Below are 24,074 nucleotides of genomic sequence, written 5' to 3' on the forward strand. Positions count from 1 at the left end.
ATTATTTATCTTATTATGAAATGCAACTATACAAATAAAGCCTGCCCTCTCATAAAGGCCTTACTATATGGTGAAATAGAGTAATTTAGATTACGCGTAATTTAATGTAATTTAAAACACGTATAATAAAGTCATTAAAAAAACGTAACATTTCAGCTGATCTCTGGCGTGGCTTGTGATCAGTCGTCTTAAGGTCATCAGTGCAATTGATTCAGGGTTCTTACTGTCACTAATAGTTCAACACTGATGGTGTGTTGGCTTGTTGTTTGAGTCTGTAACCAAATTAGTATTCAGTGATGTCCTCCTTTTGCACACATAATTTTTCTTGGCCAATTTAACTTGCTTGAGGAAAGGGGGTGGTGGGTGGGGTGTGGGGGGGACGGCACGCAAACGATGAGCCAAATGCCAGAAACAACCGTGACAGCAGCCTTGCAATCGGATTGTTTCACATGTAGAAACATTTAGGCAGGTTTGTTTTCACCTTCTCATGAACAGACAGCTGGCCTAAAGTGGCCTTGTCCTTTTTCATGAAAAAACAAAGTCAGCAAAACCCAAAATTCATTTGGGCTTAACACATTCATTCATTTTTTTCCTTTATGAATGTTTATACACTGTGGTTTTACCTAACATTATAGAGGAATCTATATTTTGAAAGCAACACCGTTGAGAAAAATAATCAAGCTCACATCAATTCCTTGTTAAAGAGTAATACCACTCAATGTTTCCTTCATAAAATTATCAATGCTTTCTTTATAGCCAAGAGAAAATGAGACAAATTTGTAAACGCAGGCATTTCACTTGTACCCTTTTCTTTATTAAGTGGAATTTCCCTTTAGATGCATTTGAAGCATTGCCTTGCAGTTGGGCTGGCTTTACACAATACATCCTTTGGTGTTTGTGTCATACTTTGTGCTGACAACTTGAGTGTCAGTAACAAACATTATGAAATACAGTAATCCCCCGCCACATACACGCCATGTTTTGTTACAGCAAAAATAAACAGCAATACACACCCAGAATTATAATCTTTTGGTGCGCGCTTGAACAGGTGTCTTGCGAAGTTTTCTTGAGAAACAGATGTTTCCCTGAAAATGTTGGTCGGATAACAATGTGTCGCTTGTCGAACACCCTTGATGTTCTACGATAAACATTCATCAAAATTTGGGGGAAAAATACTATTTGAACACGTTTTATCAATATCCTGTTTCATCCATAGCTTTGCTCCATTCAAAAATCTATAATATAATTAATAAATCATTGTTTCATAGTTGAATACAGGCAATTCTAAAAATATATATATATGTATATTTAAGCAAATTTTACGTTTCCCCCGCCCAAATGAAGCACTTTCAAGCATCAAAATGGCTATGCGAACTACAAAACAAATATAAGGCATTCAGAAGACGCATTCAAAGACGTTGTGATGATACGTAGTATTCTACACCGGTCGCTAGGTGTAATGTTACTATAATGCTCGGTGAGACACACAAGCACCAGACTTGATCGCCGAACAATAAGCTTTTATTGCAGGTTTGAAGGAATCAACAGGCACAATAATCCCTAGACGGGCTACTGTTGCTGCCATAACACACACCAAGCTAAAACTCAACTCTTAACCCCCGATGTCACTTCTTGTTCGTCCCCCTCTCATTTCCCCCAGCACCGGAACACATTTACAACAATACACACAAGCCGAGTCGTATTTATGTCTTACATGTCTTATTTCATGTTAGGATTATACGAGTGTAAAAGTGACTATTGGGGTGTTATTTAATGCCTAGAGGGTTCTGATAATGTTAAAACCATATATAGAAGGTTGTAAACAGGATTCCTATGCTCCAACTACAAAAATATCACATTTATAAATAAGGAATCCTATTCTGTAGAAATTCACTTATCATGGTCAGGTCTGGAACGCGATAAACAAGGGATTACTGTAATCATAATCAGCATCATGTAAAGCCCCCTCAACAGACCCATTATTAAACATCTCAAGGTGCCTAAGTCAGACATACACAAAGATACAAAGCTTGAACTGTATTTACATGTACAAGTTTTCACAAAATATATCACTATTAGAATAGACTCTTGCCAGCAGTAACCACTGGTTTTTGGGCCGGTGAAGAGAAAAAGTGAAAGCTGAAAGCATCCTGAGAGCAATGTGCTGCAAGGCACAGCCAAACCGCCGCACGTCTGTTCAGTCCGTCTTTGAGCCATTCACTCTCACAGTAAAAGCCAAACAACATCAACATTTGCTTTCTGTCTGGCATTTACTTCACTTTTTTTTTTCTTTTTACAATTATTAAACTTTAGTCACGATGGTACACGTTTTAACAATCTAGCACGCCAATTCTCATGGATGGATTCTTATCCATCCACCTAATTGTAACAAGCAATATCTGAATTATAGAAATGTGTGTGCAAACTGTGATAGTAAACACTGTTTCAATCTCCTTCCTACGCATCTATACACAAATTGTGTCTCAGTTTTCATGCACACAATGAAGATGATAATTTATTTACTGTTGATGCTCTGAGATCATCCATCCAGGTTTAGTGCTTATCAATACCACATGTTCTTCCAATTTATTGTACATACAGTACATTAAGAAACTGCTTTGTAGCTTTTTATTAATGTATTTATTTGCATCGGGCTTCGAAATACCCATCAAAAATAAAAGCCAGCCCACCAGGCATGCCAGGGGGGTCACATTTTTGCCGAAAGTTCAAATCGGTCCATTTAAGTGCATGTAAAAGTCGTCTTTAATACAAAAGGAGCCACAGATTGCAGCACTAACAACTTGAAGGAGTTCAGAGAAGCTACCAATGCATATGACACGTTCTCCGAACATGCAGAGATCTTTACAAGGATCTTCTATGTAAAAATTCTATGGTTTTTATTGTTACATGATTGAGGTATAGTGATGCTAAAATGAATCTTGGATAATGTTTAGTCTTTTCTTGATCGATGGATATGAACATTGGTGATTGGGGCACAAAAACCTGACAGGAATATCATAGTTTTCTTGAGTGGCTCTGATATGAACTGTAATAGCATCCTGTAAAATGATATGCCGTGTAAGTTATTAATGATGATTTCTGCTACACAGATAATATTGACCAAGTACAGGAACTTTGACCAAGTACAGGAACTTTGGAAATCCAGTAACAGTCGTTACCTTTCACATACGCTGCCGTCTCGTGCATTAATTAGCATGGCAAGCGCCTTCTGTTTTGCATCTAACACACACCAGCTGCAAAGCTAGACTATAGTTATGGGGCCAAATGACTCCAGGTGAAGGAAACCTTGCTAAGTATGTGTTGAATCAAATCATATATTTAGATGAGTGCAAGTGCCACTTTTTTCACTATTTATCTTTTTACATGTCCTTTTATGATGTGGCGTGATTGAACACTGCAAAATATATATATATATATTTTACTCCCTTGTCAGGTTTTAAGTCAGCAGGTTTGGAAAACGTGTCATATTCTAAAATACTATTTTTACTTTAAAAATTACTAACACAATCAAATATACACTACACCCTTGGAAATGGAAACTGATGTATAAATCCAATTACGTGAAGTTAAATGTAATGTAACGTCAGAATAATGACCTTTTTTGGCATTATTTAGCAGCTTATAAATGACAGACATAATGGCTTTTGTGTGATTATATGTACATAGATTGACATGTGCACCCGTATGCAAGACAAATCTCTCTTTTTTTTGGCTTGCTTTGTGCACGGTCATCCTCTACCAAAATAGTAGCTTTGTAAGTGAGACTGAGAAAATAGATCTCTTTAGATACTGAGACAGTGCTTTACATTTAAAAAGTAGGAGGTTTCAATGTCAAGTATGCTCATTGAAACCCGCCAAGACAACGACTAAAAGCGTGAGGTCATTCAGATATAAGGCCATTAAATGTCATAGTTCATGCTTGGAGGTATGTGTGTACCTCCCTCTTACCTGTCTTAGAGAGAAATGCACAAAAAAGACAAGTTATTTACAGCGGAGGCAAAGCTGAAGAAAGTTATTGATAGTTCACTGCACCAGAAATATTAAGGATGCCTTTCATAGCACATCCACATCACCTGAAAAGGATCTTTGTGCTTGCTTAAAAAAGCTAACATTCTTGATGTAAAAAATCCAAAAGTTGTGGTGACTTGTTTTTGAACTAGTTAGGCCAAGTTTAGAATAGGTTAACACTTAAACTTTAAATTTTGATGTTCAACTAGTTGGCTGAACCACAAAGTTCCATTGATATATTTTACATTTTACAGTACAATTTAACAATTTATATGTTGACTAGATGTACTGTATAACTCCTGCTCAAGTATAATGGATGTGCTATGAAACAGTCAATAAGTGCACCACACTTCATATCAAATGAAGCCATCTTACAATTCTACTTAAAAATGTCAACTGTGGTTTACCAGATGTCATCTTACTGATGTAAAACTGCCAGATTTTGCAGCAGACACACAAAAAAAACTCCTGAGGGCAAATGTTGCACATTTGTCAACATTTATCAAGTGCCAGTCTTTGCAATCAAAATATCTGTACTAAATTTCCCTTATCGCCTTCAATGTGAACAATTTCGAAAGGTCCCTCAGTGACAAGACCTCAGATTTGTAACAATGACCGCTGCAAGTTGCTGGGGGTCTGTCAAATGAGGGTTTTTCTCCATTACTGAATGGACCACATAAGCAGGAAAGATGTTACAGAGGTTCCGATATGTTTGATACTGGTGGTCTGGGATGACATACCGCTCTTGGTGTTCAGCAGCAGGCGGGGTCTCCCACGGTGAGTTCCAGATTTGCTCCATTTTGTCGGGCATGCTGCGGACCATCACCCGCTCGCAACATGGCATCAGGTTGTTGCTCAGTGGATAAGAGTGATATCCATAAGCCTCGTTCCCACAGGGCAAGGGGTCCCAGCTCGCATGCTGCTCACGGCACAGTGGCGGACGCCTCTGTCTCATTGGGTTGCTATCGTACAGCCTCGAATCGGATATGCTGTCCATGCGTGTCATGCCGAGGGATCGCGTCGGCTGTGAGGACAATGGCGGGAGGACATTCTGAGTGAGGGGGTAGTCTCCAGGGCAGCTCGACCTGGCCCCCACTGCAGCGTGCTGGAGGTGTGGTGCTAGGTGTGCTCCAGACTGCTTACGTGGGCCCTGCTTGGGCTCCTCTGGTCCATAACTTTGAACCCGAGTCAGCGCTTCGTGTCGAAACCCATGGGAGAAAGTCTGCATCCTCCCTGGTGCAGGGGACTGCTGAGGGCCCTTCATGCTCTCCTCCAGGCTACTGTCCACAGAGCTGGGGTACAGGTCGCCATAAGAGGAGAACGAGTCACTGTTGGAGTGGCTGAGGCAGGACTCGGGACAGTGGCTTCGAGTTCTCTGGCACACACTGTGTTCGTGCTCCATGCTACAGAAACTGTCGACATTGTGCATACTGCTCATGCTCATATTCGAAAAATCACTGTGCAGTGAATAATAGCCATGGTCGCTGACCGAGTCATACTTTGGGAACTGCTCACTGTATGTAACAGAAGCGCCATGACTGTTAGTTACCAAAATGGGTGGGTACTGTATACTAGACATGTGCTCCAGTGAACTGTGCAAGAACTGCAAAGAACCCGGCACTGGGCTGCTAGCGGATCGCGTGTTCAAGGCCCCAGCAGCGTGGCTCTTAGCAGGCTGCATGGTGGGCACACTGAGAGCAGTCACAAGGGAAGGCACTGAATTTGTCTCAGACTTCCTGACAACGGACAGCGTTTCTGGAAGCTCGCAGGCCACTGAGCGGATACTTGGGTCGGACTGCCGTTTGGGTGCCACGCGTTTGACTTCAGAGGTGCTGTCCTTGTTCACAATCGCTGCACCAGTGACGCATTTAGCTAAGGCCCCCTCACTCATTGTCTTCACGGCAGACAGTTTAGCAAAAGCTCGCAGTTCGTCGGCCACTGACCGTAGTGGTTGGTTGACACGCTCTGGATGATAGTATTTGCACTTGTGTCCATATGTGCACTTTTTGCCTTGTTAAAGGAAGAATAGATTCTGTTAACAATTGCAACAACAAATGTTTTAAATCAACTTTTAAGAAACTCACCGTATGGGCAAGGTTGTTTTTTATGCTCTGGAACAACAGGACGCTTGCGAAGGAAATTTTCCAAGCTTGGACCATGTCTTCCCAGTGGATCATCAGGTGGCATAAATCTAAAGTCAAGAGCATTTTTTCTTATCAAATGTGATTGTACAATTTTACACTCATATGCCAATTTTGAAAAGGATAACAACTTGGAAAGGCTGTAATCTTCTGTTTCATCAAATCACAGGTGTGATTTATCTTTATTTAATAGTAATTTTTCAGGCTGTAATTTGTGGTGTAGCTCTGCCGTACGGAATTGTACTGAGAGGTTTTCTCCTATTTCCTATCACCAAATTCATATTCTGCAAAATAGTCAAAATCAAGCATTTTTAGTTCCTTACTTGTCATTGACGAATGAATACATAAGGAGTCGTTCCTCGATGAACTTCTTCCACTCTGGTTTTTCATTTTGCAAGTCTCTGTAATTGTCATTTGACACGATAATTCCATCAGAATCATAAGCCAGCTTCACTATGAAGCGATCATCGTAGCAGACCACTCTTCTGCCTTGGACCCTTCGAGATGGAGTGAAAACCAGGATCTTCTCTTTTTCTAGCTTGCGTAATATTTCTTGATCTGTAAAGGAAAGCAAGTCATAATGTTGATTTACCATTTATTTATTTAGTTGACTATGGAAAGTACAGTACTTTTCTTTGAACAGTTATTAGACTGTGACCAAAACACACTGATTCTTGTTTACCACCCTTATAGCATGCATTGCCAACAACTGTTGAAAAACTGCTTTGCTACCTGTAATAAGAGCATCAGGCCTTGACTGCTCCTTTCTCCAGGCTGGGACAAACACAGTGATATCTTTGTGCCCTTTTTCTAGGAACCATTCAACAGCAAGTTGGATACCACGGCAAGAGAAAACTTCTTTGTTCCCATGGCTGAAAAACAAATCAAGATCCACATAAACCTAATAAGGAACACTATATACATTACGGTTTCTCATAGCGTTTTTTTTTTTAATGGCTCTCTTAAATGGCTTTTTTTGTTTTAAACGACTTGCTTTCAGATTCTAATGTTCTGTCTGAAATGAATGGAGTCAAACAACGCAGCAAACAACTTGCTTAACACAGGGAGCGCAAACCACAGACCTCAGAATGACTGTCAGAATGTCTTAATCACAGTGCAAACCGAAAAACAAAAAGGACAATATGTAACAGGTAAGTTAACACAGTGATCCCCAACCTCCAGGCCCGGTACCGGGCCGCACAGAAAGAAGAAAAAATTTCCATTATTTATTTATTTTTTTTTAATGTTTCATTTTGAAAAGTGTCCGGATTCTCTGTGTTACATCCGTCTCACTTGACGCATGTCCATTGTGCGTGTGCTAACATTCTCTCATGCCGCACAGATAGACTACTACTGTATTTTTACCATTTTTCTTTCACTTTTTCTTTTCTTTCACATTTGATCTCAAATGCTGATACTATGTGGGAATGCATAAAGGTAAGTTTTGATGACTTATTGAGTGCTAATGTGCACATTTGTCTCAAGTTAATTCGTGCTAGCACACTGCCTTTTACCACACACGTCAAACAGCCATGTAATAATCTCACTGGAAAAACGCCAGGCTTGAAGTGGTGGATGGTGGGTCGGCATTCATTTTGTGCTTTTAATTTGATGTTATTCATGTCTTAGTTTTACACAACACATAATAAATAAGATAAATTATATCGCTATTAGATGCAATTTTTTCCACCGAGGACCACATCCTGAAAAATGAAAGGATGAAAGTGTCACTTTGATATTTTGTAAAAAACATGCTAAGGTATATACTTGTATATAAAGTATGTATTTCAAGAAAAATGCATCTCAGCTTTGAGATATAGGTGAAAGAGTGTATTTTGGTATGAACTTCACTCTTAATAATACTATATTATAACTTTTTTCCACCAACCTAATTTTCCCAAAAACTACAACTTTTTTTGTGTTTTGGTTTGTTTTTCATGGGGCGCACGGTGACCTAGTGGTTAGCATGTTGGCTACACAGTCAGGAGATAGAAGATCTGGGTTCAAATCTCCGTTGGGCATCTCTGTATAGAGTTTACATGTTCTCCCCGTGCGTGCGTGGGTTTTCCCCGGGTACACCAAAAACACGCACGTTAGGTTAACTGGCGACTCTAAATTGTCCATTTGGTATGAGTGTGAAGTGCCCTGCAATTGACTGGTGACTAGTCCAAGGCGTATACAATGCTGCAGCATACCCCTGCGACCCTAGAATGATTAAGCAGCATAAAAAATGAATGAACATTTTTCATAATATTACAAAGTAAATAAAACAAACAAAAACAAACAAACAAAAAAAGGCATCACGTAATTTAAGGTAAATTTACTTGTTTTAAGTGTATTTTCCAGCATACTTAAATTGTGTAGCCGAATTAAGATTCAAGATTCAAGAGTTTTATTGTCATATGCACAGTAAAACTGGTGGTTCTGCTATAAGAGTTATGAAGTGAGTGATAAGAATATCTAGTTCATGTTTTTCTTCATATTCCTGTTTATTTACGCGCATGCATGCACGCAACACACAATAATGATGTTCGAGTGTCCCTGAATGCATCTCGCGTTCTTGTAATGAGAATGAGCAAGTGTTGTTCCCAGGGTGAACAGACTAGAGACGTGTGTGAGTTGGAGTTACATACGTATATGGTGTTGGAATTGTATTGCTGTTGATGTATTTAGATCAGAATGAAGTTATAAAAAAGCATCAGTAGCAAAATAGTTATCACTTGCTCGATGGTTCTCTGGTTGGCAGCAACTTCAGATGGCTGTTTTTCCTCCTCCTTCGAGTGGAAACATGCTATGTGGTATTTCATATTGATTATTTTCCCCACTCCTAACCGTCAGACCATGTGACTGTGTGTGAACGCTCCACTGTGGTTCCGTCTGCTTTCATCACAGAGAGGCATGCTTGCTCTGGTGAGCATGCGTTAATTACACCAAAAAAATTAACGTAATTAATGAAATAAATTTGTTACCATCGTTTTTGGCAGCCCTAGTATTTTTTTCTATTTCAACTCTCTATTAAAATTGTTCCTCATAATACTATGAGTTTAGTCTCGTAAAATTGACTTTTTCTCATTAGAGTAGGATATTTTTCTCCAAATATTTTAACTTTATTCTCGTAAAATTACAGCTGTTTTTTTTACATTTCTGCCATTTCACCTCATAACTGCAACTTCATTCTCATAATATTTTGACTTTATTAAACTTCATTCGTTGTTTTGTTTGTTTTGCATAGTATTACAACTTTAAAAAATCTTTCTTAAATATTTTGACTTTATGCCAATAAAATTACGCTATTTTTCTTCATAATATTATTCTCATAAAATCACAACTTTTTCTTATTAGATTACAAATTTTTCCTCTGAAACCAACTGCTGATTTTTCAAGTTTTTTGGTTAAAATTATATTTTTAGAATGTGCCACGTGCCTGGACACCCTTGTCCTAGACCACCAACGTTTTTTCTTGTGGGAGCTACTTTTAGAAAATGAAAATGGCCACAAGCTACTCATTTTCGTAGAAATTATTTTCAGACCTTATTTCAACCCAAAGAAAGCAAATATGCTTGTTTTACCTAAACATTCACAAAATGCTGGTATCCACAACTCATATTTTATGTTTCAGAATACATTTCTTTGTAGTGTTCTCACAATATTAACTGAAAACCTGAATGAAAAGCAGGCCTGCGGGCGCCTCATGTGGTCGTGGGGGGCTACCTGGTGCCCGCGGGCACTGTGTTGGTGACCCCTGTCCTAGACTAACCAAATCAATATGAACCAAACACAAAAAGGGCAAAAATGTTGACTGTTTTCCACAGTCAAAGCTGACAAGTGTGACTATACCTCGTTTTGTCTAAAACACAAAGATAATAGGTCTGTTTTCACCACTACTTTAACAGAAGTCTAGCTGGAACCGCATTATAGCATAGATTGATTGATTGATTAAAGTTTAACGACACTATCAACACAAAGTGTCATGTAAGTGTCTGGACCTTAATATGTGAAGTTATTAATGACAAAACCTGTTTCTCGGGAGTGTAATCTATCAATTTAATTAGGGAGTAGAGCTTGTAAGATTGAAACTGCGATCTACTTTACCGGGAAAAATTTCCTACTCTTTTCAAACAGAGAAGTAGGTTCTTTAATGTTCAAATGGTGTGGCTTTTCTTTATACGGGACGGCGGCTTAAAGTCTCCTCTGTAAGACTAGATACTGAATAAAATGGCCTGCCAAGGGCCTGTTTCCATTATCTAAAACCTAATAAAAAGATTTATTTCTTTAAGAAACTCTATGATGCATGATCGCGGAACTTCGCTGAACAAGGTTTTCAGATCAGGTACATTATAAAAATTGACACGGATGTGAGCAAACTCAATGCATTCAAGAAGAATATGTTTAACTGAGAGTGTACAATTACATGGTATACAATGGGGAGGGGGCCACACGGTGGTCTAGTGGTTAGCACGTTGGCCAATACAGGAACAGCCTGGAGATCGGGAAGTTCGATTCTCCCCTGGGCATTTCTGTGTGGAGTTTGCATGTTCTCCCCGTGTGCGCGTGGGTTTTCTCCGGGCACTCCGGCTTCCTCCCACATTTCCAAAAACATGCAGGTGCAGGTGAGGTTAATTGGCGACTCTAAATTGCCAATAGGTGTGAATGTGAGTGTGAATGGTTGTTTGTCTATATGTGCCCTGCGATTGGCTGGCGACCAGTCCCGGGTGTACCCCGCCTGTCGCCCGAAGTCAGCTGGGATAGGCTCCAGCATGCCCCCGCGACCCTAATGAGGATGAAGCGGTATAGAAAATGGATGGATGGACAATGGGGAGGATTTTCTGCTGCAAGTAAATAGGAGTGTGATAAGCGAGAATGACCAATTCGAATACGAGTTAGCACAGCGTCTTCCCGTCGCTTAGCTAACGGAATTGTAGTATGTGGTTCGATTATAGGCTGATGTTGGTAGAGTTTGTTACCGGGATTTAAATCCCATGACGTTTGCCACTTTATTTTTATGTATTCATTAATCTTTGGTTTTAAGTCTGTATAGGGTATCTTCATTTCTGTTACAGCCATATTAAGTGCCTCTTTTGCTAACATATCAGCTTTTTCATTCCCTTTGATACCTATATGGCTCGGTATCCAAACAAAAAATAGATAATACACCGACGTTGTATAATGATTCTAGTAACTGTGCAATATAGGAATGTTTAAGATGTCTACATTGTAAGCCACTAGACTAGATAGAGAGTCTGTGAAAATAACAAATTGTTTTCCATCAGTGTTTTGTATTACACCCAAAGCCATTTTCAAAGCCAACAACTCGGCAGTGTATATGGAAGCACTGTCTGGTAATCTAACCTGTTCTTTTATTGTGCCACTGATACAGGCTGATCCTACTGTATTGTGATCTTTTGATCCATCTGTATAGATAGCATGGTAGTTCCTGTATTTGTGTCTTATTTCTCCAAATCTATCCAGGTAGACCAGATCACTTGTAACGCCCTTTTTGAATGTTGCTAATCTCAAGTCTATTAAAGGTTCGCTGATCACCCAAGGAGGAATATTGGGTACTAAGGATGGAGAAATATCAGTGGTACCAAGAACTTGCATTAGAGCTTCTCGAACACGAAAGCCAAACGGTTTGATGGAAGATGGTTTAAGGTCGTAAAAAACACGGTATTGTGGTCTGAAGGTATGTTCATACGTTGGATTTAATGGGTTATTCTTTAATTTGATTGCATAGTTAAGAGATAGATTTTGATATCTTAAATGCATTATAGCATAGAGTAATCAGCTATGAACAAGAAATTAGCAAGCAGCTTAATATGAGTCTAGAAAGAGAATAATACAACATACTGTATACACAGACCAACTACACTGTGAGCCCACATGTCCGAAAACCAGAAATGATGCATTACGTTACCGCAGCCAAAGGAGGAGTCGTTGTAGACTGTAACCTGTTTTGAAATGCTTCTATTATAATTTACTGTATATGTCAAAGGCTATACTGTAATTTTTTTTTCATCATAAGAGGCAAGCAATCACAATATGGATTTTAGGGCATATTGCCCATCCCGTTGGCCAACAATGCAAATTATATTATGCCAATTGGACAGCAGGTCTGTGGGAGACTATATCATGTACTGTATATATCATTACAAAATGTTTTGGTGCAGAGTGCTTTCTGAGTGAACCAGTGTCTACTTGTGTTATTTGCTTCTCACCTCATTGCCACGTTTGAGCCATCAATGACAATAGGCCGGAGATTATCATAAATTTCCACAGATTCCTCTTCCACAGACACCTCAGGACTGACAGCCTCTTTACCACATGGTGCACGTGATAGTGACGTGACTACACCGCTGCAAGGTTGACATTCAGGCTCCACTTTGTTTCCCAGCCTTACTAGCTCTGCAAGAATGTCATTAATAAGTGCAGCTGCCCCAAGTTTGTTGAGCACCGCCTCCACCTGCTCCCCCGAGTAGCCCAGCTTCAAAGCAAAGTCCATTTTTGTCTGGTACGCCCTGTCGCTGGCCGCTTTAATCGCTGGCCCCGAGGTATTCTCATCTTCACGGACATCTTGCGCTGTGCTACTCTGGGAAAAACTGGGCTGGTCGAGGCATGGAGAGCGACACAGCTGACGATGGGGCTTTGTGACAGCCAGGGGCTCCCACTTCTTAAAGCTGCTGTTGTTCACCTGAACCTTCTGGCACTGTTGCTCCTCAGAATCACTTTCTGAGGTGCTGCCATCCTCAGGCTTGTCGGTGGCATGCTGGGCCCCACTTGAGTCAATGTTCTCCTCCCTGCATGGGTGCTTTTCCATTTTGAGTCTCCGCGACGCAGAACATACTGTCACGTTTGCCTCAACTCTTCTGATTCACGCCCCATGCTTCGTCCTCACCTTGGCTGTAACCAGGGAATCTCATTCATTGCTGGACACACTTTGAGTAGGGCTTTAGAATTGCACACTCCCCTGTGGCAACTACTTCAACCTGAAAGATAGTAAAACAAAGAGTCATGTTGGAAAGAAATGTCAGACCTCCAAATTCAAACACCTCAAAAACCCATCACAAATAAATTTGGACCACCACAAATAGATTTGGTGCTACCTGTTCGTCCTTGCTTATTAACACATTATAACGCACCTGGTCTGCCAGACAATAAGAAGACTGAATAGGAGGGATCAGTGTTGCCAACTTAGCAACTTTTTTGCTATATTTAGCAAGTAATCAACAGGGTCTCTGCAGGTTACAAGTCAAATTGAAAGATTTTTTAAAAGCCCATAATGGAATTGCATCGGTGACTACATCTTCTTTAATGACAAGCACGGACATTACAGTTGTTGAAGATTTTTTCGCAATGTGTGCAGAGGCTAACATCCCATTAGTTAGCCAGGCTACATCCATTTCTCAATTAGTGGGCAAAATTGTCCAGTAATGCATTGGATCAATACATGTAAGGATTTTTGCATTTAATGTAATGTTATTCATTTACCCATAGAGCACATACACTATGCTGGTAAAAATAAGTGTAAAATGTAAAAAAACAAATTCTAAAAAATTACAGTGTCAAGCCAAAACTAGTTAGATGGCAACAGCTCGTGTTAGTACTACTGTTACAGACATTGCTAACGAAGTCTGCAAGTTTAAATCAAATTGGATCAAACTCTTCTCTTGGCCAGAGTTTAACAACTTCATGTTCTGTAAAAATTGCAAAGGACAGAAGCAGGTGGGTTAAAAAAAAGAAAGCCTAACAAAACATAACAAAGCACATCACCTGCAGAGACAGCTGTCTCTGTCATGTACAGTAACTAGTTACATGATGCGACAAAACAGAGCAGCCTCGACTGTGACCGTAGTCCTGGACAAGGACTCTAGAGTTAAAACAGGAGCGCCGATCAGCATACACTTTTGTATTATGCCCTGTGCGGGTTTGGTAGCCATGATGGTGAGCAGAATCCAGAAACATTGCATTGTAAACATGTCCTCGGCACAGTGCTCAGCCACTAATTGCTCTAATAGACGCTCCAAAAGTCCAGATTTGTAATTTTTCGAGTTCCCCAAAAACAAAGACCGGTATGTGTGATTAAAAATGTTGTAAATGTATAACACTGGTTGTTGTAAATAAACAGGACAGTGGTCAAGGTTTAAAGTGTATATTGTGTGGGACTCCCACACAATATAGCTGGTTTCTCTGGTTGATTAGTTAACTTCATGACAAGTCAGTGATGGTGATGTTTTAGGTTATAATCTATCACAGATGTATTAACAATGCCATTACTGAAATAAATGTTGCAATATTTAAATACTTACAGTTAGATATCCATTTAATATAAGTACTTTTAAATCAAATTTCTGTTTTTCTATACATTTTTTTCATGAACTTATTGGAATGGTAATTAATTGATTAGTGGAATGGTAATGAATGATGCCATGTGTGGTCCCACCCATACTTGCAACACTGGAAGGAAAAAAATATATATATATTTTAATTCTATTATCATTTATTTAATTCCAATTATTATGATTTATTATTATTTTGTATCTTGATTGTTAAGCATTGGTAACACTGTAAAGAAAGAAAAAGTCAAAGAAGCAAAAAGTTTCTTTCATACTGTTGCTGAGGTTTTTGTTGACATGTCCATGTAAATTCATCCATCCATCCATTTTCTATACCGCTTCTTCCTCATTAGGGTGCGGGGGCATGCTGGAGCCTATCCCAGCTGACTTCGGCCGACAGACAGGGTACACTCTGGACTGGTCGCCAGCAATCGCAGGGCACATATAGACAAACATGGGCAATTTAGAGTCGCCAATTAACCTAACCTGCATGTTTTTGGAATGTGGGAGGAAACCGGAGTACCCGGAGAAAACCCACGCGCACACGGGGAGAACATGCAAACTCCACACAGAAATGCCCAGGGGAGAATCGAACCCAGGTCTTCCCGATGGCCAACGTGCTAACCACTAGACCACCGTGCGGCCCACATGTAAATTCAGTGGTTCAGTAAATAACATTCATCCATTATATAAACGTGTACGCACAGCGTGTAACTATTTTATACTCATCTCAGAGCTAGTGAATACAGTCACGGAAAAAAATTATTAGACCACCATTGTTTCTTTAGCTTATTCTTCCATTTTAATGCCTGTTACAACTAAAGGTACATTTGTTTGGACAAATATAATGATGACAACAAATGTAGCTGATAACAGTTTAATTTAAGAGGTGATATGTAGCAACTTCCATGGTTTTCTTGATAATAAACGAAATCATTAAGTTCTTAGATGAATAGCTATGGCATTGTACTGCCAAAAAATGTAACTCTTATGAGCTATTTTTGTTATCATTGTTATCATTTGTCCAAACAAAGGTACCTGTAGTTGTATCAGGCATTAAAATGAACAAGAAACAAGGGTGGTCTAATAATTTTTTCCATGATTGTATGTAACCCGCCCTGTTTCGCACCTGCAGCCAAATCAGCAGTCCCGTTTTAACTCTAGGGCCATTCCGTGTCAAATGAACAAATGGGTGGAAACACACCCCCTCAGATTTTGCTCTTATTCACATAAAATAGTCTCTATACCATACAAACCAAGAACCAAGAATATTTTTTTCAAAACTCCAATTATTAAGGGAGTAATTAAGAATTGAATATTTTTGCATTGGCGTTTTTAAATATACACTAAGTCCCCTACTAACGAAAATCCGACCTGCGAACATTCGGAGATACGAAAACAAGCCGACTGGTCTATATTTTCATGTGTTTTGCCTTATAAGTCCATATTTATACTGCTACTGTACATGCCTGACCAGCAGAGGGCACTGTGACACTGCTAATGGGACCAACAGATACAGGAAGACGAGGAAGAGGAGAGAGGAAGGCTAAGAGTTTTATGATACAACCCGGACAGAGCGTGTAATTAAAGTTTATGAAGAGTTAATAGGCCTGTTTAATTCTACAGATTTTTCAATATCTCCTCCTCCCCCTCCACCACAACCAACGACGTATGCTTGACCACTCCTCTTCAAAGGTAAATAACATTTATCATTACGTACTATTATATCATTTTTATTATTGTTTTTTTTCATTAATTATCATCGTTTAATATTACTACTGCATCCAAACTCATATTTACATACATAAACATATACTGTATTTGTATACACGTACATGTAGTACCTATATCATTGGTAATATTACCTTTTCCCTACTTAAGAACAATTCGACTTAAGAACGGTCGTCTGGAACCAATTGTGTTCGTTAGTTGGGAACTTAGTGTAATCCTTATTTTCTCCCAAAATATTAGCGCTAGGTTAACCAAACTTTGCTCTTTAGGGTAGTTTTTGCAGAATTCAAATCTGCATTCAGTTTTACAATATTTTCAATACTTACAAAGTTATTCAAGATTTTTGAAAATTTTGGGGGGGGGACATTTTTGGGCCCCAAAACCTCAGGTCTCCCTGAACAGATTTTTTCAAGATTTACATACTATGTTCTTAGGCACCTCTAGGACAGGGGTGGCCAAACTTTTTGACTCGCGGACGCACTGAGTTAACAATTTTGTTTATTTTTTTTAAACAAGTTTTTATTTTTATCCTTGGTTTTTTTTTTTGCAAACCCCAGAAGTTATACCAGACGGGCTCTGGTATCAGGCTACCCCGTGGAAACGGAGCTCAAAAGTGTGGGAGCATTTCAAGAAAACAAAAGAGAAAAGTGTGCAATGCAAGTATTCAATGGACAAGCAAATGTCCTGAGTCCATGCTGAACATGGAGGTGACGGACATGAGACCCCTGTCCAATAATACATATAAGGTCAAAAGTCCAGGGCTGTGTTTTTATATTGATCCAATTAGTCGACTAATCCAAAAAAAAAATATATCACTGATTAGTCGACTATCAAATAATCGTTTATCGCAGCCCTAGATGAAATATAAAAAAATTAGGAGGGTGTTTTTCCTTATTGCAGAGAAAAATCACAAAATGTGTTAGTATCTACTCTGTTTATTGTACCCTGACAACATCACTGAAATTATGAAGCACTCGAACTGTTCAATTTCCCTCATTTTGCAGCTTGAACTCAAACTTTAGCCTTGATTTGGATAAAGACGTAACACCAGGATGACATTGACAATTCCCTTGAAACAAAATGGCAAATATAGACTCAAGACAAGTGACAATAGCAAAGAATATTTTTACGTTGGTCTATTAAAATCATCGTAATAATTTCTATGCTCATAGTACAGCTGGTTCTTGCTTCCATCTTGTCCACTGGTTCAATTATGAGGTTTCGCCAAGTCAGTATGTTGCATTGCCTGGCCATTATTTGTTCTAACAAGTTATTAAAAAGATAATAGAATTGAGGTTTGATCAAAGACCTTATCCCTAGTAGTTTCCTGTGACTGGAAAAAAAGTAATCTTCATATCTTTGTAAATAAACCTCAAGGTGCTGATAAACACACTGTTACATCTGGATTGGTAGTTAGGTCAGCTGCAGATACTCTACTCCTCCAGACCAACAAGTCCTTTGGACAAATATGAAATAACATGTAATACTTTTTTGCGTACAAAATGACCCAACTGTTTTCTTGTCCCAACTGTCCAGGAGAGAGTACCTTCTGTCACGATTGACACTGTGTAATTGCTGGACTGCTCATTTCATTTTATAGGGTTTAAAGCAACACAAAATTATTTCATTAATTCTTCAGTCTAGTACATTTTCAAAGCAGAGAAGCACCGAACCACACTTTAAAAAAATGTGTCAAAACACTGGCAACATGGAATAATTTAGGTGACTATCAACTGATCAACACACCCTGAGCAAATATTTGCTAACTCTTTTTGTAAACATTGCATTGTACCCAAGACACCAACTTGTCTGTCACCTCTATATCTTGTCTATTTCAAAGCTGAGGACTTTTTTAACACAAAGACAACTTTTCTCATTTGGAATTTAAAGGTCAGTAACTTGGCACCAAAAGGCCAAACATGCCACGTGATTAGGTTAAGATTAGTTTATGTCTTCTAAAATATGGTAGTCAAACATTTGGCATGTGTGGCATAATTTATTCAATGCAATGTCAAATGCCACATGATTAGCGCATTAATCTGTGGCATCCAGACTCAAAAGCGATTTTACACCCCTAAATCATATTTACATAGTTTTTTTTATACATTGAGAGTAAAACAATCTTTGCAAATAAATATGATTATTGATTAGAATCACTAATCATAGAATAAACTGATGATCTAAGCATGTACATCATGCACACACAAGATTTGAAGTTGGGGCAATGTGGGAGAATGCAACATCCTCCTAAGTTTTTGATATTACATCCTAGAGGTACCAAAGAACATAAAATGCAAATCTTGATAAAAATTCGGTTCAGGGAGACCTGAGATTTTGAGTGCCAAACATAACCCCCCCAAAATTTAAAAAAATCTTGAATAACTCAATTAAGTATTGAGAATATTGAAAATGCAGATTGATTTCTGCATGAAAATCTACCTGAAGGGGCAAAGTTATGTTAACCTAATAGTTTGGGAGAAAATAAGGATTTCATTTGCAGAAAAATGGGTGTGGCCGCACAGTTTCTAACAGCAACTCAAAATATTCAATCCTTAATTATTCCCTGAATAACTGGAGTTTTGAAAAAATGCTTTTTGATTTATATAGTATAGAGACTAATTTACGTGATTAATAACAAAAGCTGAGGGGGTGTGGTAGGTAAATGTCCCTTCCATTGGTTGACATGACATGGAATGACCCTCTAGAGTCCTTGGTCCTGGATAGGCAGGTGATTATTTCCAAGGTGGAGATGAGGATGTAGCTCAAGATCAAAATGGACATTGCCTACTTATACTGTACACATGCCAGAATGACATTACATTGCTTTGGTTTAGAAATTCACTATATTTATAAAAGCAAGGCATTATTATTATTAACGGAAAATACTACCTGACATTGTCATAGGTTGGGGTGATATCAGGGCCGTTCTTGTCGTGCATTGTGATAAGTAGCCATTAGTAATGTATGTACTGTATGTATGTAACTGTTTGTGTATGTGTAGCTTAGTACAGTGTGTACAACAAGTAATATGCCAGGTTACGTATGATACATTAATATTTGTGGACCCCAGGCCCAGGGAGATGTAGGCACTGTGTTTATACAGTATGTATGACTGCACATGTGTGTTACTGTGTATGTTGTTTGAGTGTTAATAATAAAATTGTGTTAAGAAATTTCACACTGCTCCTAATTTTTTTTCTGTAAATTAAAAACATGTAGGAGTGAAAAAGCGTTTACAGCCCTGCAGACTATTTTTCATTCTCACGGTAACAAGGGACAAAGTGCGTCCCGTGAGTAGTTCAAAAATTTCCTCGCAATGCCTCATATTTTTTATTTGCAAAATGTGACCATTTAGTTGCAGTCTGGAGCCCTGCCTTAGACGGACCAAATGAATATGAATCAAACACAAACAGTTTGTGGTTTGGTCTGCAACATATCATAAAAGAGGCAAAAATCACTGTTTTCAAAAGTCAAGGCTGATGTGTGTGAAAATATTGTTTTACCTAAAACACACAAGATAATAGATCTACTTTGATGGATGATTAAGGAAATTAAAAAATATTCACATTTGAGTGGCTGAAATCTGAGGAAAGTTACATTTTTAAATAAATAAAAAAATAATCAAAAGAAAAAGTTGTTGATTAATTGTTTAATTGATTAATCATCAATTCATCGATTAATTGTTGCAGCTCTACAGTCAAGCATGCAAATTGGACGATTATGTCGTTATGTGATTTTCCATCCCCCGTCGCATCACAGATATAATGCAGTCCTGTGGGAAACACTGCTATGGGGAAAGTATACTTTTAAACCTTTAAGGTTCCACTGTCAACATCAGGGTGTGGCATTTAAATGCTTGTGGCCTTTCGTGTTATTAATTAGAACTGTGTAATACAAATGAGCTGATGCTTATTTGCAGCAATGATTTAATATGCATCCACAGCAGCTGCATTAATTAGCTTGTATCGTCTTTTTGTTATGCAGCGAGAATGTTACCAATGAACCAAATGACGAGAAAATTAATATTCACAGAGCAACAATATCAACAGTGTTCTGCATGTAATCTGTCCGCAAGCCACGTGCACCATTTATCATGCCATGACGACAGTAACTTTCACTTCACAATCCCACTAATGTCAGAATGGCCTTTACTCGTGTAATGTGTTGACAACATTACATAAATGCACTTTGGCTTGATACAAACGTGGTGCAAACAAAAACAAATGTCACAACCAGTGTCACGATTCCCCAACCACCAACTATCGGTGTGACTTTCCTGTTCCCGCAGTCTAGTGGCGTTAAATAAAACAGTCCTCACGCACAGTCTGTTAATGTACTGCAGAACAGCCCTCGCCTGGAAGCACAAAAGCAACATTGAAGGCAGACACGCATGAGTGCATAGAACCTGAGACAGTGTGGGCTGATCAGTGCATCACTGCGCCGCCAGCCCTCTGAAAGACAATCTGCAGTCAACAACATTGCTTGGCGACAAAACTGTTATGGCCAACGTTGTGCAAAATGTGTTTTCCTACACATAAAAACCACGATTGTCTTAGTAACTATCGACTTTAGGAACACACGTCTTTATGGCGAGCAGATACAACACTGCCAGCTTCGAGCTTCGAGAGGCGCAGCCCAGGATGTGTGTTGCCTAGCAACACAGCCTTATCATCAGCTAACTCCTTTTTACAAGTCACGACTAAAGCAAACACAGCTCATCAGCTCTCTTCAGGCCGCCAGTAAATGCAGAACACTTACAGCTACACTACTCTGTACATTGCAACTCCTCAATAACAATGGACTTTACGTCATAGACCTTTGTCTCTACTGACCATGGAAATGGAATCCAATCTATATTAAATAAGACATCCCACGGCAGTTTTCAGTACAGTGCAGGGTACATGTTTAGGAACAGTCATAGAAAGCCAAGAGTATGTATAAGGACAAACACATTTTTATTGTATTTCCTTGCAAATGGCATCAATATTTCATATTTTTTCTGGTCAACTTCATTACATGTGCGTAACAATCTGAAAAGTGTTTTATCAACACCATGTGCACAATTTATTTGATTTATGAGGTATCAGAGATTGTCTATTACAGCAATGCAGGTACAGAGATCTGATTCACTATCTCTATCAAAGCAAGACATCTTTTTTTTTTTTTTTTAGAAAAATGTGTTCTGGATAATAGACACAACAAGTAAGATAAAAGACAAAACACTAAACACATGACATGATCCCTGGATAAAATGTATGTTGGGTGAAGCAGAATCATGCAATCATTTACCTTGCAGGAGACCATCTGCATATGCATTTGTACTTGTGTTTCATAGCAACAAGTCAAGAGGTACTCGAGATCATCTTTTACATTTCTGACCTACGTATGATCAACTAGGCTAAGCTTTATGGTGACTTACTGATAAGCTAGGACAACAATACATTCCTTAACGTTCTTGTAGTTTGTAGCACTTTAAAACGGCAATGCATCATACTAAAAAGGTGCGTTTCTAATGTTACGGCTACTTAAATGAGGTATGAGTCATTATATTAGAAACAGCTCTAAGAATGATGCAGTGTAGTTGTAGTTAAATAAATACCTCTGAGACAGTGTCACGCAAATTGAAACTCATGAGGTGTTCCTAATGTTGTTGCCAGTGAGGTATGATTAATTGAAAAGCTTAATTAAGAGGCCAACCAATCAACGAAAAGTCAAATGCTTTCTTTCCTGAACACAAATCCACATGTAAATACAACTTTCCTTTTTAGTTTGTTGCACTATAGTTTCTAAATACATACAAGTAACTGCCGCCAGCTTTAAATCACGTTTCAACAAGGGTTGGGCATTGTTTCTGACAGAATGCCCAAGTTTTACAACCGTTACCGCACAACACAGTTACAGGCAAATAACAAGCTAGTGATAGAATGCATTGTAAATCAGTCACGTCTTGAACTCTTAATTTAAATTCGGTGACTTTGATACTGGACTTATGGTGTCATGTTATCTCTAGCTATTTTATGAGTTTTGGTGGATTGAGGAGGCAACACAACACTCGTGAATATGTCATACTTTTGATATATTTTGCATTAAGTAATAACTTCATGTAATATTGAAGACTGCCTTTTTTTTTTTTTTTTTTTTTTACATCATACATCATTTAGGGCCCTGAAGTTAGCACAGGCTAGCAAAGCAGGTAGTCAACATTAGCCGCACACACCTAACCAGTCTAGCTTACTTGGCTCTTGTTCGAGTAATTGCTACAAAGTGTCACAATAGCTCCCAGGAGCGACTAATAGTTTTTACGGGTTTAGTCAACCAGTACACCATAGCCAGCAGTCTATTTAAGGGGAAAATATCTGGAACTGAGTAGCTCCACATGCTAACTTTGACATAACGCTTGTTAGCTTTAGCTGGCGAGCGCGCTCATATTTTCTAGTAACTTAAAAGTTGACAACCGTTACAAATCAAATTCTTACACAGTGTTGATGCTGCGGCGACACGACGAGGTTGTCAAGCGTTCCCACCTCGCGTAACTCCGCGAAAACGTTGCCAAGCCAACAGTGGCCATCTCACCTTGTTGCTGTCATCCTGCTCGGTTGCTCCACGGATGTTTGGCTGCCATTGGCGCTGCTCCGCTGTCGCAGTTTGCTGGAGGTTGCCAGATCAACTCAGTCATGACATCTTAAGCTTAACTGCAACAACACGCTTTTAATCATAGTCCCTCCACAAAGCACCTCGCAAACGTGTATTGCCGGGCAAAGCAGATTTTTTTTTAAATACCTTTGGCATCTCGAACTATGATGCACATTTTTTAAGTTATACCATTACACTGTATATTTTGTTTAATAAATTGCTGAGTATAAAGCCATTGTTTTTTTTAAATGCAAGCACATTATTTAAAGTGTATAAACTAATGTCGCTACATAAAGGCGCAAATCCAATAATAATAAAAATAATGCTCTTTGATTCTCATACCCAAATAAAGGTGCAAATCCAATAATATTGCAAATAATGTTTTTTGATTCTCATACCCAACTATGCAATTTAATTATTTCGTGGCTATGTAAAACCTCAAACCCTCCTTACAAGTGTCAGTGAAAGTGTGCACTAAAGTCATGGTTCTCTACTGAGACCCTAAGCCAGGGGACACGGTGAAAGAAAATGATCCAAAACACCCCCACCAAAATCCTGACAAACTATTGCGAGATTGTGTGAAAAATTTTTAAAGCCAGAAGGCCCTCCTCCATGACTGCTTCTCATCTAATGAACAAACAGGTTTCAAAAACCTGGGATCTCTCAAAGGTTTGTCAAGGATCTTGCAATAGTTTCTCCGGATTTTTTTTTTTCCCTTTCTTTTTTCTGTCTTTTCTTCATTATGTCACTTTAGGGGCTCCGTAGTTTTCAATTATTTTGTCATGTCCCATGGGGACGTGACATTTTCCGGCATGAATAAGACAAATCTCAACCTTGAAGAAATTCAAGTATAGAATACCAGAGGTGGTTGAAAGTCAGTGTTTTGCAAGTCACTCTCAAGTCTTTGTCAGTCATTAACAAAAGATATGTGGACCACCATCAGACTGGGCTATACCTAGACAAGGAACATCAAAACGTGTAGACATTGAGTCTTTATTTTAAGGCAGTGTTCTACATTGATAAAACAGATTATCCAAAATGTAACAGATTTGTAATAGCATTTTTAGTACACTCTTACAGGGCACAAACAGCTGAGAATATAAATATTAAGAGACATTGTCTCATGACACCATTAAACCCCCCCCCATTAAATTCACAATATGAATGTGACGCAGCCATTCCTTGCTGCTTACTTTCAATATGTTCTCAA

General features: G+C 38.8%; 1 protein-coding gene across 1 annotated transcript; it reads right to left on the reverse strand.

Moving 5' to 3' along the window:
• Positions 1-352: 352 nt before the first annotated feature.
• Positions 353-23,994, reverse strand: zc3h12b (zinc finger CCCH-type containing 12B). Its single transcript, XM_054754116.1, has 6 exons — positions 22,805-23,994; positions 12,386-13,153; positions 6,903-7,042; positions 6,494-6,728; positions 6,114-6,220; positions 353-6,039 (listed from the first exon to the last, which is right to left on the reverse strand). The coding sequence occupies exons 2-6, from the start codon at positions 12,982-12,984 to the stop codon at positions 4,613-4,615; spliced, it is 2,508 nt and encodes an 835-aa protein (XP_054610091.1). The 5' UTR covers positions 12,985-13,153; positions 22,805-23,994; the 3' UTR covers positions 353-4,612.
• Between the last annotated feature and the right edge of the window lie 80 nt (positions 23,995-24,074).

This window comes from Dunckerocampus dactyliophorus, chromosome 16 (assembly GCF_027744805.1).
Source record: "Dunckerocampus dactyliophorus isolate RoL2022-P2 chromosome 16, RoL_Ddac_1.1, whole genome shotgun sequence".
Taxonomy (NCBI): domain Eukaryota; kingdom Metazoa; phylum Chordata; class Actinopteri; order Syngnathiformes; family Syngnathidae; genus Dunckerocampus; species Dunckerocampus dactyliophorus.

What these genes read in the sequence shown, in the direction of transcription:
- zc3h12b (XM_054754116.1), bottom strand. Translation starts at nt 12,984, where the DNA reads ATGGAAAAGCACCCATGCAGGGAGGAGAACATTGACTCAAGTGGGGCC. An exon ending in GCCTGATGCTCTTATTACAG is followed by an intron (nt 6,729 to 6,902) that starts GTAGCAAAGCAG and finishes TTTCCTTTACAG; the next exon opens with ATCAAGAAATATTACGCAAG. An exon ending in AAAACAACCTTGCCCATACG is followed by an intron (nt 6,040 to 6,113) that starts GTGAGTTTCTTA and finishes TCCTTTAACAAG; the next exon opens with GCAAAAAGTGCACATATGGA.